The 15789-nt window shown below is 38.0% G+C and overlaps 2 protein-coding genes across 2 annotated transcripts; both read left to right on the top strand.

Annotated features, from left to right (window-relative positions):
- Positions 1–1468: 1468 nt before the first annotated feature.
- LOC125177972 lies at positions 1469–10355 on the top strand. Its single transcript, XM_047880736.1, has 12 exons — positions 1469–1544; positions 1935–2111; positions 2967–3151; positions 3347–3466; positions 3899–4095; positions 4291–4453; positions 4740–4889; positions 5816–6100; positions 7108–7338; positions 7779–7998; positions 8489–8646; positions 10242–10355. The coding sequence occupies exons 1-12, from the start codon at positions 1469–1471 to the stop codon at positions 10353–10355; spliced, it is 2076 nt and encodes a 691-aa protein (XP_047736692.1).
- Positions 10356–10878: 523 nt separating this feature from the next.
- Positions 10879–12190, top strand: LOC125177973. The gene is made up of 2 exons (XM_047880737.1): positions 10879–10944; positions 11374–12190. Exons 1-2 carry the CDS (start codon positions 10880–10882, stop codon positions 12017–12019), a joined length of 711 nt encoding a protein of 236 aa, XP_047736693.1. The 5' UTR covers position 10879; the 3' UTR covers positions 12020–12190.
- Positions 12191–15789: the final 3599 nt, after the last annotated feature.

The following is a 15789-nucleotide window of genomic DNA, read 5'->3' as shown; positions in this document are numbered from 1 at the left end:
TGTTCTGTGGAAAGTAAATTTGAAATAATAATTCTGAACTTGGAACCAACAACAAATTACAGGACTTATATTGTTATAACAATAGCTCATTATTCTCGGAGGTCACCGCATTTCTAATTATGTGCATATTGACAAATGGAGGATAAAATTTATCCGAATGTCAGAACAGTAGTGATGGCGAGTGAACATAATAAGAACGTGTTTCAATGACCACTTCAATTTCTAGCGTTTGCTCCAAATTGATTTATAGCCGTTCTAATCTTCGTATCGTTGAAAATTTATGTTGTAGATCATAAGCTGTTCAAACAAAAGATGGAGCATTTCATGAAACGGATGATAGGACAACAATAGGATGCATTCGTCCAACTGTTGACTTCGTCAACAGCTAAGTCAACATTCAGAGCTCAGGGCGCTAAAAGAAAAATTGTGTTTTACGGAGCGTAATTAGTTAGATGATGTTTACACCATCGACAAAAATTATTCTAAGCAACAGGCGGTTGACGATTTCATATGAAAATGTGAATATGGATCGATTTTTGTGTGGTTTCACGACATTATATAAGCTTGCTTGGTTGTTCCTAATCAGAAGCTCGCTTTGTTCAATACCCTGCGTACTACCAGTGCCCTGCTGCAAGTGCAAAACCAAGAATATAGGTAATTTTTTTTTCTCAGGTAAAAATGTCATATAAAATTATCAAATGATGAGAAAGCCATAATAATGGAGCAAGATATTCGTGATATGATTTGAATGGAGAAGTTAATAGATTCATCTGTAGAATTTTTTCATCTCATGTACTCCATACCCGTTTCAGGATTGTATACGATAAATGAAAATTGTAATTCATAACTGAGTGCAAGAAACTAAGGACAGATGAATTATGAGGGCATAATGTCAGTCATAATGAGCTGTTAGTCATAATGAGCTTGACAACCGACGGCAACTATTGATAGATCATAGGAACAACAAACAGAAGGGAATGTAAGAATGGGTAGCCATACAGGCAGGTTAAGAACCACGCCGCTAAGTGACACTTGTAAATCAAACAGCAGTGCAGAAGCTGCATTACAGAGGAGTTTTGAACTCGTCTACGGGAACTGAAGGCTTTCTACGCTTTTTATTCAGTTAATTAATAATTAAAAGCTTCTTCCAATTAAAAAATTGTCGTCGAGAAATCTTTTCACCATACATACCACGTGCAAGGAAGTTATTTTTCCCACCTTGGTATATTATTAAATTTATACCGGTTGATTATTCAGGATATTATTTGCATTTAATTCTCTGCGCACCTTATATTCATGCACCAACCTTGCATTATGCATTAAATGCATGTGTAAAGTTTCCTTATAATTCAATCGTCTTTGCAAGTCGTTCTCAAACAATTATTAATATCTTTCAGGTACGGTTGTATATGGACGGCGTAAGCGGTTCTCCCAGGTACCGTTGTATTTGAGATACGGCAGCGCTAACATGGCAGGACGGCGTGCTGCCTGGCTCTTGCTAGTAGCTGTACTGGCATGCACGACGCTTCGCCAGCTCGTTCATGGTGACAAATTCAAATTTAAATACTTTAGATTTTTTAGATTTCTGACAGTAGAGCAACTATTATATACTAAAAATTGAAATGGAATGAATATTCAAAAGTACCTGTCAATTCAAAATAATAACGCTCACGCTGAGACTCACCAATCTTTGGAGTAGATGAATAGAGAGCCAATCTAATTTTATTATTTTGTATATGTTAAATTTATAAAATTTATAATTTAATTTACTTATGATTTTTACGCAAATAATAATTTTATTGTTTAGATTCTATATTATTTGTAGCTCCTCATTTGCTAAAAGGCAATGAGAATTTTGCGATAAATAATAAATGTTGCATAAATTATGTTTAAATATATATCATACAAAGTAAACGAGAAAAAAACAATTACAGGAGCACCGGGGTTCGCCATCAGCGAGAGGGAGAAGATAAACTACTTGCAGTTGGCCACGAATTTCTCGCTGCCTACCAACCTGACCACAGTCTCCTACTGCCTGCACTTCAAGCTGCTCTTCCTGGGAGACGAGGCATCCAACATCCTCTTCCTTTACCCCCTGAGCATCGTCGTCGGTGAGAACTGCTCTCAGTCTTCCGCGCTGAAACCAAATTTTTCTCTGTCACCCCCAGCACAGTGTCACGTATGAGTAGTACATAAACTACATATAGTAGGTTTTTTGTACTAGGTTTTTTAGTAGTACCATGGTTTTTAGTAGTACTAGGTTTTTTAGTAGTACAAGGTTTTTTAGCGCTTCAGAAATTCGAGATCTACATATTTCGCCGGAGATCTATTGCGCTGGAGTAACGTAAAAATGTTGCTCTTACCATTATTCAGCGACTGTGCGGCGTTGGGTGTGAAAGTGGTTGTGACGCAACATAGTCTCATTACACATTTTGGCACTGATTACCTATGAAAATTAATCGAAAAATTTGATGCATGGGCAATTTTGAGCATGCCTCGAAATCTTTCCCTGCAATTAAGGTGTGCACATTACAGTGGATTAGTAACGCTGGAATTTAATTCATCATCTATAACTATCCAAAGAGTTTAACATAAATATTTCCCAAGATTTTCCGAGTTGTTTCTATAATACAAAATTCCTATACTTAAGTAATTTCAAAAGTTTAAGTGTGGCAAATCCATCCTATTACTTAATGTAATATTAAGTAATAATTACCTTAATCCAACGACTTAATGTCGCTATATATTAAAAAGCCTTTTGCCGATCTGATTTTAGATCGTTAACAAAGAACATCGTTCGACTCATTGAACAATGATCAAGAATATTAAAACTAAAAATTATTCTCTTTTCTTCTGCCGAATGAAAAGCTCAATTTTTTTCATTTTGGTAATTTTCTCACGCTACGCTCTGGGCCTTCAAAATAGTAGCGCCTAATTTTGATGTGAAATGATTTTTCTTATTCCAGTCGCGTCTCAAGAGTTGTACTTCAGTGAAGGAAAATCATTGATGTACATGGTACTGGACTTTGAAGTAAAAATGCGCGAGTGGGTGCACTTGTGCGTATCAGTTTTTGGTGGCAGTAAAGTCTACATAAACGGCGTGGAAAAACGTACGACGATGATCAATAACTCGCCTAGTCCGATGGAGAAGGTTGGTGACCCATGTTGCTTGTAAAAATACGACGAGAAGGTGTATTCTAAGTGCAAATAAAATGATTAATTTCCTAGTTTTGCATGTAAATGTATGAGTCATAATATATATGTCTTAACCATAGAGTAATCGGTTACTGAAACTTGAAAATAACAAAATGGCATGGTAAATATTCACCTGATCTCCATACCACAGACAGAAAAATATGTGTTCTCGTTCTGCTCCAATTACGAAGTCAAATCCAGCAGTGACATGGACTGCGGAGTACAAGTTTCCGTCCCCGTGGTACTCCCTAGACAAATTTTCCTTGAGGAGGTATGTAAATTCAATATAAATAGGTGCGGAATAATTCGTAAGAATAATTTCCCCCTTTTTATCCTCATTAACCATGGCGCAAGGTGATAAACCCTTGCTTGGAAAAATTTAATCGGTCGCCACACTGCAAAAGGGCGTAAAATATTGAATGATATATATAATTTGTCACCTACGCAACTAACGCGGTAATTTCTTTATCACGTTAAGTAAAAATTAATTCTAAAACAAAAATAAGATTAAAATTTCCAACACGCTTTCGTCTAGTGTTTTGATAAGTGAAGAGAAGTGTTAGGAAAATATGTCTTCGGGATAATATACAAGTCATGGCTTTTCGAGTTGAGGCTTTCCCATGCAAATGGCAGTTTACTCGTTCATATTGCATGATTATGCCATGATTGCCATTTAGAAGCAAAATGCAATCCTCGCCATCAGGTAACACAGCTTGCACAGTGCCTGCCTCCCCCCACGGATAACGTCGTGGCAGGGTTGGCGTGGCAGGAAACGCGAAATTTGCTCGACCCAAAAATTGTTTTGACCCGCGACGTGAAGCTGGACCCAGCGACCAACAACGGCCCCTGGGCGCCGCTGAACTCTTCATACAGCAGCTCGCCCGCGCAGCCCGAGCCCGCGTGAGTTTTGGGTCTTTCAGTATCAAATATTTGATAACGAGTACATCAATAACAGATTGAAAGAAAAAACTACTACCTCTTTAACACTTCTACCTCTTCAACAAACTAGATATAAAATGAAACAATTTCAATAGAGCCTATATTAACAATTTTATGAAATTTCAAATGTATCTCGCTGCTTTTTCCTGAACCCAGTGTAAAAGTGTTGGACCTGGACCCGTGCGCCGCCCCAACCTCGGTGCTGCACTATCTAGGCACAGGTGGCTTCACTTACGACGAGGCTGCCAGTTGGTGCAAGAAGTTCTCAGGCGTTTTACCATCTGCCAACCACACCGAAATGAAGAGCATATGGGACGCTGTGAGAAGTCTTAACGAATGCTGAACGGAAAGAACTGAATGTATACAGTTTATAGATAAATATATTACTATTGATGATCGTTATAATGTCATCATCCACAATTTGTAAAAATTTTGTGTACAAATAATTGTTACTTCATACGATTCCATGTAACTCTACTCCACGAAAAGTTATTCAACTTCACATCATTTCAAAACGCTCATGAACTGCAGCTAAACAAGAGAAAATAAAACGTTGCCTGTAAATCAGTGATTGGTCTTACTGACTAATTTTATTGTGTCTGTAGCTGATGGTGAAACGATCCGACTTCCAATTTTGGCTTAAAAACAAGTCCCAGAACAACATCTGCTACCTTGCCGTGCAGTACGACAATAGCAAAGACAGGCAGATGGAGTTAGCCTGCAACAACACAATGTCGAAGCTACTAGTGTGCGAGGTGAGCATTTGACCACCTATATGTTAATTAATGTATGAGCATTCAAACGAGGTATTTCTAAAACAAAGGATGTACTTCCTTTCTATTGGTCATGACTGTTTATTTTCAATTTGGTTAGAGGGGTGTTTCAAATGAGGTAAACAAATTAAAAAACTTATCGAATGAAACAGCAGATCTGAATCCTATTAAGGCTATTTTAAGTCGTGAAACTCCGTTGCTCGTTCACATCAATTTGGCTGCCCGTTCAATATTCCGTTGGTCGTTCACCGCCTTTTTTTGCCGACCTCTTTATTTGAATAACTCAATTATACTATTATAACCTTACAATTAGTTTAAATACAAAGGTATAAAGCATAATACATTTAGTTTAATTAAAATTAATTAGACTATTTGTTTAAATACGATGGTATAAAGGAAACGCGATTGTTTAATTTTTATGTTAAAACGACAAATACTTATACCGATTTAGATTTTGTAGCAAAATTTCCATCTTAGACAACGTGAACGAATAAATATAGTTTACTGGAACTTCGAACGTGGAATTTGTACTGTCGCTATTTCGTAATATTGAATCCAAACCAACAGTTGCCTTAAATTATTCAAACTTTTATCATACTAATGATCGATGAAGATAATGGCACACCGCGAACTATCTGTAATGATTAGTTAAGTTTTTTTGTTATCGAGCGAATTAAATTAATTCTTAATTAGAACGCTTATAAGAAGGTATACGACATTTCTGCTTAATTTCGACCAAAATCTGTTATCTTTATTTTAAATCCAATGCGAAAGAGCTACTCTAGCCGTACTTCCGTCTACATTTGATATCTATACGTTTCGCTTCATTGTGTAGTTGATTTCTTTCTAAATTTTGAATTAATCTGAAAATCAATCATATGTGCAATGCATCTTTCATCATCACGTAGATTCCGGAGAACGCTACATTTTCCGCGCTTGGTGAAAAAATGGACACTTTTGGCAAGTTTTACTTGGATAGAGACGGTCTACAGAGTCTGTACCGTAGCCGGTACCGGGATTCCATCGCCCTAAACAGCGAGAACACCGAGTATCAGGTCAATAAGACCGGTAAACTGCTGTTCTCTGCACGCAAACCCGAGCAAGCACTGGATGTTCCTATGGGATTGTTTCGGTCCCACAGGCCGGGTGCTCCGAATGATGATCAGCCGATTGTCATCTCAGCGTGTGCTGAGGTATGTTAAATGATTAATATTGAAACTAATATTTTGATATTTGTTTGATGGCATTCTGTTCTTACTGAGTATTTTGAAAACTAATTTTGTTTGAAGACCACTTAAACTATAAGTTCGTATGTCTCGACGGATGGTGGGGCAATATGTTTCCCAATAATTCGACACTAAATTTTGCAGGAGCCAATAGACCTTTAGCATATGTGAGACAAATTAGGAAAAAATTTACGGATAGAGGTTAAATTTATAACTGAATTTGCTAATATCAAGATAAAATGTATAAATAATGATTTGTATTAAAAGTTGTGTGATGCGGTAATGGGACTAATGACACATTGTGTTATTACTGTGATTGAGTCGTATTGGTGCCTGCATTGTGATATATTCGTGATTGTGTCATTTGTGAGTGAGCCAACGCTGTGTTGTATCAATTATCATATCGTGTGTGTAAGGTCTATTTTGAATTAATGATAAAATAGCATCATACGTACGTTACATTTCTTACTATTATTTATACATTTTATTTTGATTTAAGCTAATTCAGTTATAAATTGAACCTCTATCCGTAATTTTTTCCCTAATTTGTCTCACATATGCTAAAGGTCTATTGGCTCCTGCAAAATTTAGTGTCGAATTACTGGTCAGCATATTGCCCCACCGTCCGTCGAGACATACGACTTTATTGTTTAAGTGGTCTTCAAACAAAATTAGTTTTCAAAATACTCAGTAAGAACAGAATGCCATCAACCAAATATCAAAATATTGGTCCCATTATTAAAAAAAGTTGGAGCACCGTATGGTCTTTCGTACGAGTATTGTCTAAAATCTGAGTTACACTGATGCGCCAATTTCTCAGAAAATTCGCGCAGCTTGGACAATGAAGGCCTGGGCTCGAACCCTGCATCGAAGAGAATGGTTTGAGAGCGGGGAACCAGCGTGGTGAAAGTAGGGTCAACACACCCAGAACTCATAATAAGATCATAAGATTATTTCATACATCTTGCTTACAGGAAGAGTTCACGTGCAACAACGGCTCGTGTATCCCTCTGGACCAGCATTGCGACGGGCTGCAGCAGTGCCCCGACTTCGAGGACGAGAACTGCAAGCCGAACATCTACCCGGTAGAGAATTACGACAACACGCGCGCTAGTAACACAACACTCCCTATCAAACTTGGTGTTAACATCAGTTCCGTTTCCGATGTGGAGATTGGTAACGGTCGCATCAAGATCAAAATATATGTGAGTGAAAAAGTCATTGAGATGGGACATGAAACTAGCAGTGAGACATTTGTAAGGGCTGAGGATGTTACAAAACATACGAAATTTGCAGTATTTAAAGGGTTCAGGGATTAATTAATGCATTTAATTGTCCTAAATATTGGTTTAATATCGTCTGATGAAATAAGAGACAATTAATCGAATAGTTAAGGCAATAGCATACTTATTTATGTAATGAATTAAAAGTAGATAACGTCGGAAGCAAGTGACCTCACTCTGCTGTTCAGTTTATAGAGACGAGCAAGAAGTACAGTGTTCTACTTTGTTCCGTAATTATCTGCCAACACGTCAATATCGTGAAAACGGAGCTCCATGACACACTCGCTCCATGCATGCACACTGAGCTCATTTGAATTAACAAAAATTTCTTTGCGTGTCGTTGAAAAATTAACATTTCGCAGATCAAAACTTCTTGGAAAGACGAAAGGATTGAATTCGTCCAACTTCAGGAAGAATTGGAGAGGAATATCATTTCAGAAGACATATGGTACCCGAAATACCACTTCGAAACTTTGGTATTTGAGGACGAAAGGGATTACTACCAGGGGAACAACAGCATCTCGAGGCTCATGGCAGCACGAGGCAACACTACAACCATCAAGACCTACAAGACCCAGAGGAGTGAGTCAACAATCCTACTGAAACAATAATTATCGGTCGCATCCAATTATTATCGGTCAAGCAATTGTGTTTATTCATCCGTCGTTAATATGGAATTAGCTCTAGTCACTGGCTAACAGTAACATACCATGGCATAATAGAGGGTACCTAATGTTCTTCAACACTGTTAGTGACTGATATGTGCATAAAAACCTACTAGCGGCAGTAATATGATTTGCTGGAAAAACTTGATGCTACACTAGCCGGTAACTTAGTTAAAAAAATAGGTTTGAAAGCAGATAAGATAGACTTGAAAATTTGTTCCAATCATACACATGCATCGCGTCATTTTTCAATGAAATAATGATTTTGAAAAAACAAGTAACGCTTTTCATGAGACTTATTTTTACAGTCAGACCATGTGCAAAAATTTAATCGTTTGATCTTATAACGACCACAGTAGTCACAACCAGTGTATTTGTAACTCCATGAGTAACTTTATCAACCTTAGAGCGCCAATACAAAGCCGAGATTGTCCACATTGAGATCACTGCCTTCACTCTGCTCTGTGACTTCGACCTGGCGATCTACCCTTTTGGCGTGCATCCCTGCATGTTCAATATCACCCTGGATGACCAGAGTGACAATGGTCCATACTTCAACGTGTCCGTGAGTTTTGATGGGCAGTTGTGCGGCCTTATGCATTCGAGTTGTGGGGCAATATGTATACGAGGTGTGGGGCAATATGTATAAGAATTGTTGTTCATATCGTGAAACGCAATGATCTGGTGCAATGATGAGTTATTGATCCAGGCTATGACGATCGTCATGCTGGCACGTTTAATCATGCTGATTAAAATTCATGCTGCCATTGATTAGGCACAAACTATGATGAGTAACGGGTATTAAAGTAACAAGTTTTCGCCATATCGTTGCACGTTCTACTGGGTCAGGGGTATATTCTAAACTTCAGTAAAATTGGTAACTTTTCAATCGCGCTAAGAAATGGGATCTTCTTTATATCCCAATACACTACAATGTTAGCTGAATCTTGCATTTCCCCTACGGTTAGTAATTCCCTCTCTGGAAATGCGTAAGGGATAAAATGCTTAGAACTTGATCAGCTGCACTGCAAAGAATTATAAGCCATCCGAATGAGATAACATTCTAATTGCCATTGTAGCCAGGAGTTCGTCGCTAATTTTCGGGAAAAAATCAGGCTCATACTAAATATACCAATTTTGCAAATCACCCGTAATATGAAGATATACCCTAACAAAATTCGGGGTATGCTTCAGCCTCCGCCCAGAGTTGCTATGTTCGCGTAGAGTTATTCTGGGTCTGGTTGGCCAACTGATGGCAATCAGCAACAAGCCACAACCTCCTTGCCGACTTTTATTATAGTCTCCTGAGAGTAGGGCCAGAGTTGGCAGAATAAGGACCAGGCGCTTGTATGGCTACTAAGCGCCTGGTCCTTATTCTGGAACTATGGTTGAACTAATATAAGGTTGACCCACGGTGATGACGATTTTTCGCCGTCATCATTTCGCGCATCTCTAGAGTGACGTCACTGGGGGCACAAAATGTAAATGGTGTAGATCAACGCATTGTTTTATGTCATCTTTGAAAACATTAAAAAAATAGACCGCATCGAAATGGCACAAGAATATTTATTTACTGTATGCAACTAGTCTTATTTCAAGCAAAACCCGTGTTACAAATCAGTGTGACATCACGAGGTGATGTCACAAGAGCCACTGTGACGTCACAGTTGGAGTAACAAATGACATCCGCAAAGCGCTGCTGAAGTACGGACAATCTTGTTTTAGTTCACCCATGAAAAAAATTGACCTCATTAAAATGGCTCCAAAAAATGTATTTACTGCAACTAGTCTTATTTTAAGCAAAAAGGGTGTTACAATTCAATTTGAATCAGTTTGAACGTCACATCGACCAGGGTGACATCACGGGTGGAATAACAAATAACATCCGCAAGGCGCATCTGCTCGTGGGTCAACCTTGTATTAGTTCAACCATGCTTGTAGCTGTCTGATTCGGGGACCGGAATGTAGACCAAAAATCCGACATAGGGAAGCTGATGGACCATGCTCCCCGAGTCCTAAGCGTTCCTTAATCCAGAGCTGCATGCCCACGACTTTAAATTTTGTTAGGGTATGAGGCTACATGATTTCATATGAGGATATATACGGATAAAAATACGTATATACAAAATCTCATCCCCCGATGTCGTCTCACTTACACAGGCAACTCAGCTGGAGCTGAAGGAGCAGAGGATGTCACTGTTCATGGTGCATCACAGCTGCTTCCAGGCACCGAACAGCTCCACGCCACGCACCATCACCATCACTGTACGATAACAGGCAAAACGAAGACTTGAAGGCATAGGTTAATTCGTAGGTCACACTCGGTTACATTCGTGCACCCACCATTGCCGCGCATATTAAGTCAAACCTATCACTGGATGGCTTAGATCAATTCGTGTGTCACGTTACTCGATCGACATGGCCATCTTCATGCATGTAAAATCACTGGACGGAGTCATTGTAAACCGCCTATTTATTTTTTATCCATGTCATTATTGTATTCTAATATCTTTCAGCAAAATTTTTGCTTCAATTCCGTTTCTCTCATTTCAAACTGCATCTCATGGTCTTAAACGTTTCTGTACCAGGAGTGTATCAAACATTTTATAGAAAGCGTGACTTTTCTTGCCCGCTCCCATTGTAGAAGATATTTGTACAAAAATTGTCTTATTTGCGTCTTTGAGTCTCATCATTCGCTTAACTAACGTTACTCGATGTCGTTATGGAGGTGAACAGTCGTGCTTGTGAAGCAGGTGCTGCTGGAGAGCCTCTACGGAGGCTTCGTGCTAAGCATCTTCATGCCGGTCGTGGTCATCACCGTCATCGGCATCACTACGCTCTTCTATGCATTTGAGAATTTCCAGTAACTATAACATATTAGCTCGAAATTTGATCATCAGGGCACATATGAACTTCCGAGTATATATCTTCCCTACGACAGATACTACTTTTGTAGACATGAATACGCCTACGACTGAGATGAGCATTTACGTCGTTACATCGCGTAAAATCTTGGCTCAAAACTATCTCATCTTGAGCGTAAAATAGTTATTTTTAGATTTGGATTATTTATTCATATAAATAAATGGCAGTGGTTAAGTGATTGTTTATATGTTGACTGAAAATTGAATTTTTTATTCGAGGAGAAAATTAACCTGAGGCCATATGAATGGTACAAAATTGAAATAAAATGGACGAAGCCTAACTACAATAGAAATGAAAACTACCTGTTATATCTTTAAGCAATGATTTCTCAGGCATTTAAAGTAATGCAGAGCCCATGTGACCGCAGAGATCGCATCGCCGTGACGCTCGCCTGCCTCATCGTCGAAGCTGGCCTGTACTCGCAAATCTGCGTCGTCATCCCCATCTCGGCGGCCCCGAAATTCGTCGATATTTATTTCTTTTACGGGATATTGAGGATGTTTTTCGTTTGCCTCAATCACCTGGGCGTGTACCGCTGGCTCATTGCCTTCAAAGATCGAAAAGCTAAAGACCTGGCAAAGATAAATGAATTAGCTTTACAGTCTGTTGTGGAGCCCGCGGGCCCGGCGAAAGGTGGCGTCAAGTCTGACATTGGAGGAAAAGAAATAGAAAGCTTGAGATCAACAAACGAAGGACCTTTCTTCAACACGAACATTATCACGCCCGTGTACTCAACTCGAGAAAACTTGACTGGTGGGGACGTAGCGACCAAGGTTTGCTACACTTCAACGGACAAAAGCTTCAACAAATTTCCCTGCAACGCTTGGGAGGACAACGAAGAAGCGGAGAAAAAATATACTGCTATTTATAAGCGGTTCACAATCAAGAGCTATTTCTTCTTTGTTGCGGGTGTTGTGTTTGATTTCGTTTTTTTCGGGTTGTCTGGTTACGTGATTATGATGCTGAGGAACAAGGTCTTCATCCAGTATCCTGCATGCAATTCCAGCACGTAACAAATTTACTTCTTTTCTTGGATACCAATGCATTCACTTATTGTCTAGACTTTAGAGTAAAGAAAAACTATTCGACGTTCCGTCCCCAAACATGATTTTGGAAAGGCCTCCTGCCCAATAAATTCCATTCAAAAGATTTTGCATACAGACTATTTTCGTTGTTTCTCAAGGATACCATCAACTATAACCATGGGAATTTGTAATTATGATTTTGGTGTTCAATTTCTAAACATTTTATTAGAATTTTTCTTGTACTCGTTTTAACTGGATATGTTTTTGGAAGGTTTTATCTTCACGACTAAATCAAGGTTTATATTATATTCAAGCCTGGAACAACACTAATAATTGATACTGAATAAGATGAATATAAAATATATATTATAATGGTTCAAAAATCGAGATTGGAATAACTGACAGCCACCCTCGTACACTCGCAATAACATGCTGCTGTCAGCTTACCTATTATTATATTAGGTTGTTGTTGTGGTTCCCCGGTCTCATTTTTATAAGAGACCTGGGTATTATATTAGGTAGTAATACATACTGTATATTGTGTGTATGAGTCACTAATGCCATTATGAGGTTTCAGATGTGGAAGTTGAACTCAAAACTCCACTTGAGTCCGCAAGTCAATTAATACGTTTGAATTTTATCTAACTAGATAATTTTACAGTTTTAATAGCAAACAGTGAATTTGGACGATCTGCTTTTTTCAATTCAATCGGTGTACATTAGCATTCTATAATTCAGTGAACTTGATTGATTTTATTTCTTCAGACAACCAATCATATTGTGTGCTGATAACGTTCATTAAGTTCATGTTTGCGCAGTTATATGTTCAGTGAGTTAAGTGCGGATGCCATTAATTAATAATTTGAATATTTAGATTTAAGTTATGAAGTTGAAGCTCATTACGTGGTGATCTATGTGAGAATGTTATCTATATAATTCATACACTGAAACTGCACTCCAAGTCTATCGAATGGACGGTTATTTGATGCGAATATTCTAATTTGAAATAAATCAACCTGCCAAGAATAAGTACTATACCTCGTAAAATAAATCAGAATCTACGGTTAATAATACGCGTTTAAAAATCACTTTTTAAATCGAAATTGTTAAATAGGCCAGTGTCTCCGAATATACTAATGTAAATTGAATTGATTTTTTTTTGTTTTAAGCATATAAAAAAATTATTTTTATAATTTTCTTAATATATGATTTTTTTTAAATTTCTTAAATTATTTATTCTGTCAATTGGTTCATGTATTGTCTCCGACTTTACGCCAGTGAGCCAAATTCAGATCGATTGGACAGGTAGAAGTGCGTTAAATATCGATTATAAGATTTGTAGCAGACAAACAAACAAGAAGTGAAGTTAAAGATAAGTGTTGTAATAATAAAGCACCACAGGCACCAATCGATTTCGTTCATTTCGTAAACGCGACCTCCGACATCTTTAAATAATTAATTTAATTAGAACGCGAAGATACGGGATGCAGTTGCTTATAGTATTAATTATTCATTTGTCTTCTTATAGATTAGCCACATGTATTTGGGGAATTTTTCCTTACGCTACAGGAAAATCGGCTATAGAAATTATCAATACTAAACTTTCAACAAAACAAAACCAGAGTGACGAGAATGGGAACATTAGTGCTACTATCGCACAACTTCAACAGAAAGTAGTAGTGAAGCTGGTAAGTAAGCGGAATAAGAGTTTACGGTAAGCTGGTAGCGAGAGCTAAAACATGGCCCCATACACCATAGAGTCCGACTCGTGAGTCCAACCCGGCTACCGTCAAACCCCCAAATATGGCGCCGGACAAGCCGAGGTGAGTAAAATAGAGTCGAGCCGAGCCATGGCTTTCACTGCTTGCTGTGGGGCTCGGGCCTCGGCTCGAGTTTAGTTGCACTGCAGACGCCAAGGTAACAGGATGGGTGCAGTCATGGCGGACTCCAAGCCTTGACTTCCTAACCAAGTTTATTGATGAGTACCTCAATTCGCTGTGCTTGTGGAATGTCACTAACGCAGAATATTCGAGCAAATTAAACGAGATAAAGCATGGGAATATTTCCCATGCTTTATAAAATAAAAAAGTTCCCAATGCAGTCCTTAACTTTCCTAAGAAAATAAATAATCCTTTAATAGTTTTGATTTGATTATCGTTGCGTATGAAATTTTGCAAAATCATATTGACTGAATCTTTGTCGATTGACTAGCAGCTGCAACATACCTCGACGTACTCATCTTCACGACTGAGCGTTGCGAGCAAAGTACAATGTGCATAGGTGTATGGTGAAATATCGCCGAATCAGATTCGCATGTCAGAATCAGCTAGATAGATCAGAGTCAGATACGTTTGTATATGGACGCTCAATTTGAAGAAATATTTATGATTAATTTACGTTTGAAAGAATATTGATGAGTCGTCATTCATGGACTAATTTCACAAAATCAAAATATTTGAAAGTTTGCGAACTTTGTTATCATCTTGAAATTAAGTTTACAAACAACGTGTGAGCACTCCCAATAGGTACTTTATAACGTTTGAGAGAGTATTAAATTGGCAGATATTTATTATTTATGTTAGAGGTTACGCGGCTGATTTGGTAACATGCCAATTGATTCTAATTAACCTGAAAAGGCGTGACACACTAAATTTTTTATTCATGCAAGTATAACTAGTATATACTTGCAATATACTTGCTATATAGCTAATATACCTGCAATTAAATAGCTAGCATATACTTTCAATATGAATGCTATATAGCTGATTTACGTGCAATTGTAACTAGTATATACTTGCAATATACTTGCTATATAGCTAATATACTTGCAATTAAATAGCTAGTATATACTTTCAATATGAATGCTATATAGCTGATTTACGTGCAATTGTAGCTAGTATATACTTGCAATATACCTGTTATATTGCTACACCGGGTAATATACTTGCACACATCATTCAGTGTTGTACCTGCAGTGAATAAGATCGGTGCTTCGATCCCGTGGCATCAATCCGTGAATGTTGTTCTGAAAATGAAGCTTTGGGAGTTCATTATATAGTGTTGTAGAGTAACGAAACTTTTTTAGCCGTCTTTGTGTTGAAAACTTTGCAGATCGGAAGTTGTGACTGAGCTGAATAATTTTTATGTGGTAGGTTACTTAGTATAGTTTTTGCATAGAAAATGGTTCGTCTAAAAAGTGATTTGTTATTTGTGCTTCGTAATTTACTTTCTGTAGGTGTCGAGCTGGATATAGCGTTTTTGAAACGTCATTTTGGTTAGGTTCTGGAATTAAACAATTGAGAGATTTAATATCATTGTTATAATTTTATTATTCATTGATCGGTAATTTCTTTGATATATTTAGTCAGGTTGCCCCCGTAGCGTCATACAATGGGTATTCGCGTATACAAGTTCTCGTATGAAATAGGTTACGGCAAAAATCGTACCGAGAGAGGGTTGCAATGAAACACTGGTATAATAAATAATATATTAATAAATTTGGGAAATCTAGTTCACATCCTACGTCAACAAAAGTCTTTAGTACAGGAAAAATAAAATCCGAACACAATCAAAGTTAAGAACATACGAGTTTACATCACTAAAATCTTCGATTCTTTTCAGAAACGTTGACCCTTTGCACTTCCGTTGAGTAGTGCAACTGTCGTAAACGACCATAATTAAAACGCAGGTTTTGCGGCCGTGCCGCAGCCGTAGCCCCGCGTCCCCGCAGTAGCCTTTCAGTCGCTCTGTCTCCATAG

This window comes from Hyalella azteca, unplaced genomic scaffold, assembly GCF_000764305.2.
Source record: "Hyalella azteca isolate HAZT.00-mixed unplaced genomic scaffold, Hazt_2.0.2 contig6125, whole genome shotgun sequence".
In the NCBI taxonomy this organism is placed as follows: domain Eukaryota; kingdom Metazoa; phylum Arthropoda; class Malacostraca; order Amphipoda; family Hyalellidae; genus Hyalella; species Hyalella azteca.
The sequence above is the reverse complement of the archived record's forward strand: the minus strand, read 5'-3'. Positions and strand labels throughout refer to the sequence as shown.

Coding starts and splice junctions, on each gene's coding strand:
- LOC125177973 (XM_047880737.1), top strand. CDS start 10,880: ATGCCGGTCGTGGTCATCACCGTCATCGGCATCACTACGCTCTTCTAT. Junction 10,945..11,373: donor TATGCATTTGAGAATTTCCA/GTAACTATAACA, acceptor ATGTGACCGCAG/AGATCGCATCGCCGTGACGC.
- LOC125177972 (XM_047880736.1), top strand. CDS start 1,469: ATGGCAGGACGGCGTGCTGCCTGGCTCTTGCTAGTAGCTGTACTGGCA. Junction 6,101..7,107: donor TCATCTCAGCGTGTGCTGAG/GTATGTTAAATG, acceptor TCTTGCTTACAG/GAAGAGTTCACGTGCAACAA. Junction 7,999..8,488: donor GACCTACAAGACCCAGAGGA/GTGAGTCAACAA, acceptor TATCAACCTTAG/AGCGCCAATACAAAGCCGAG.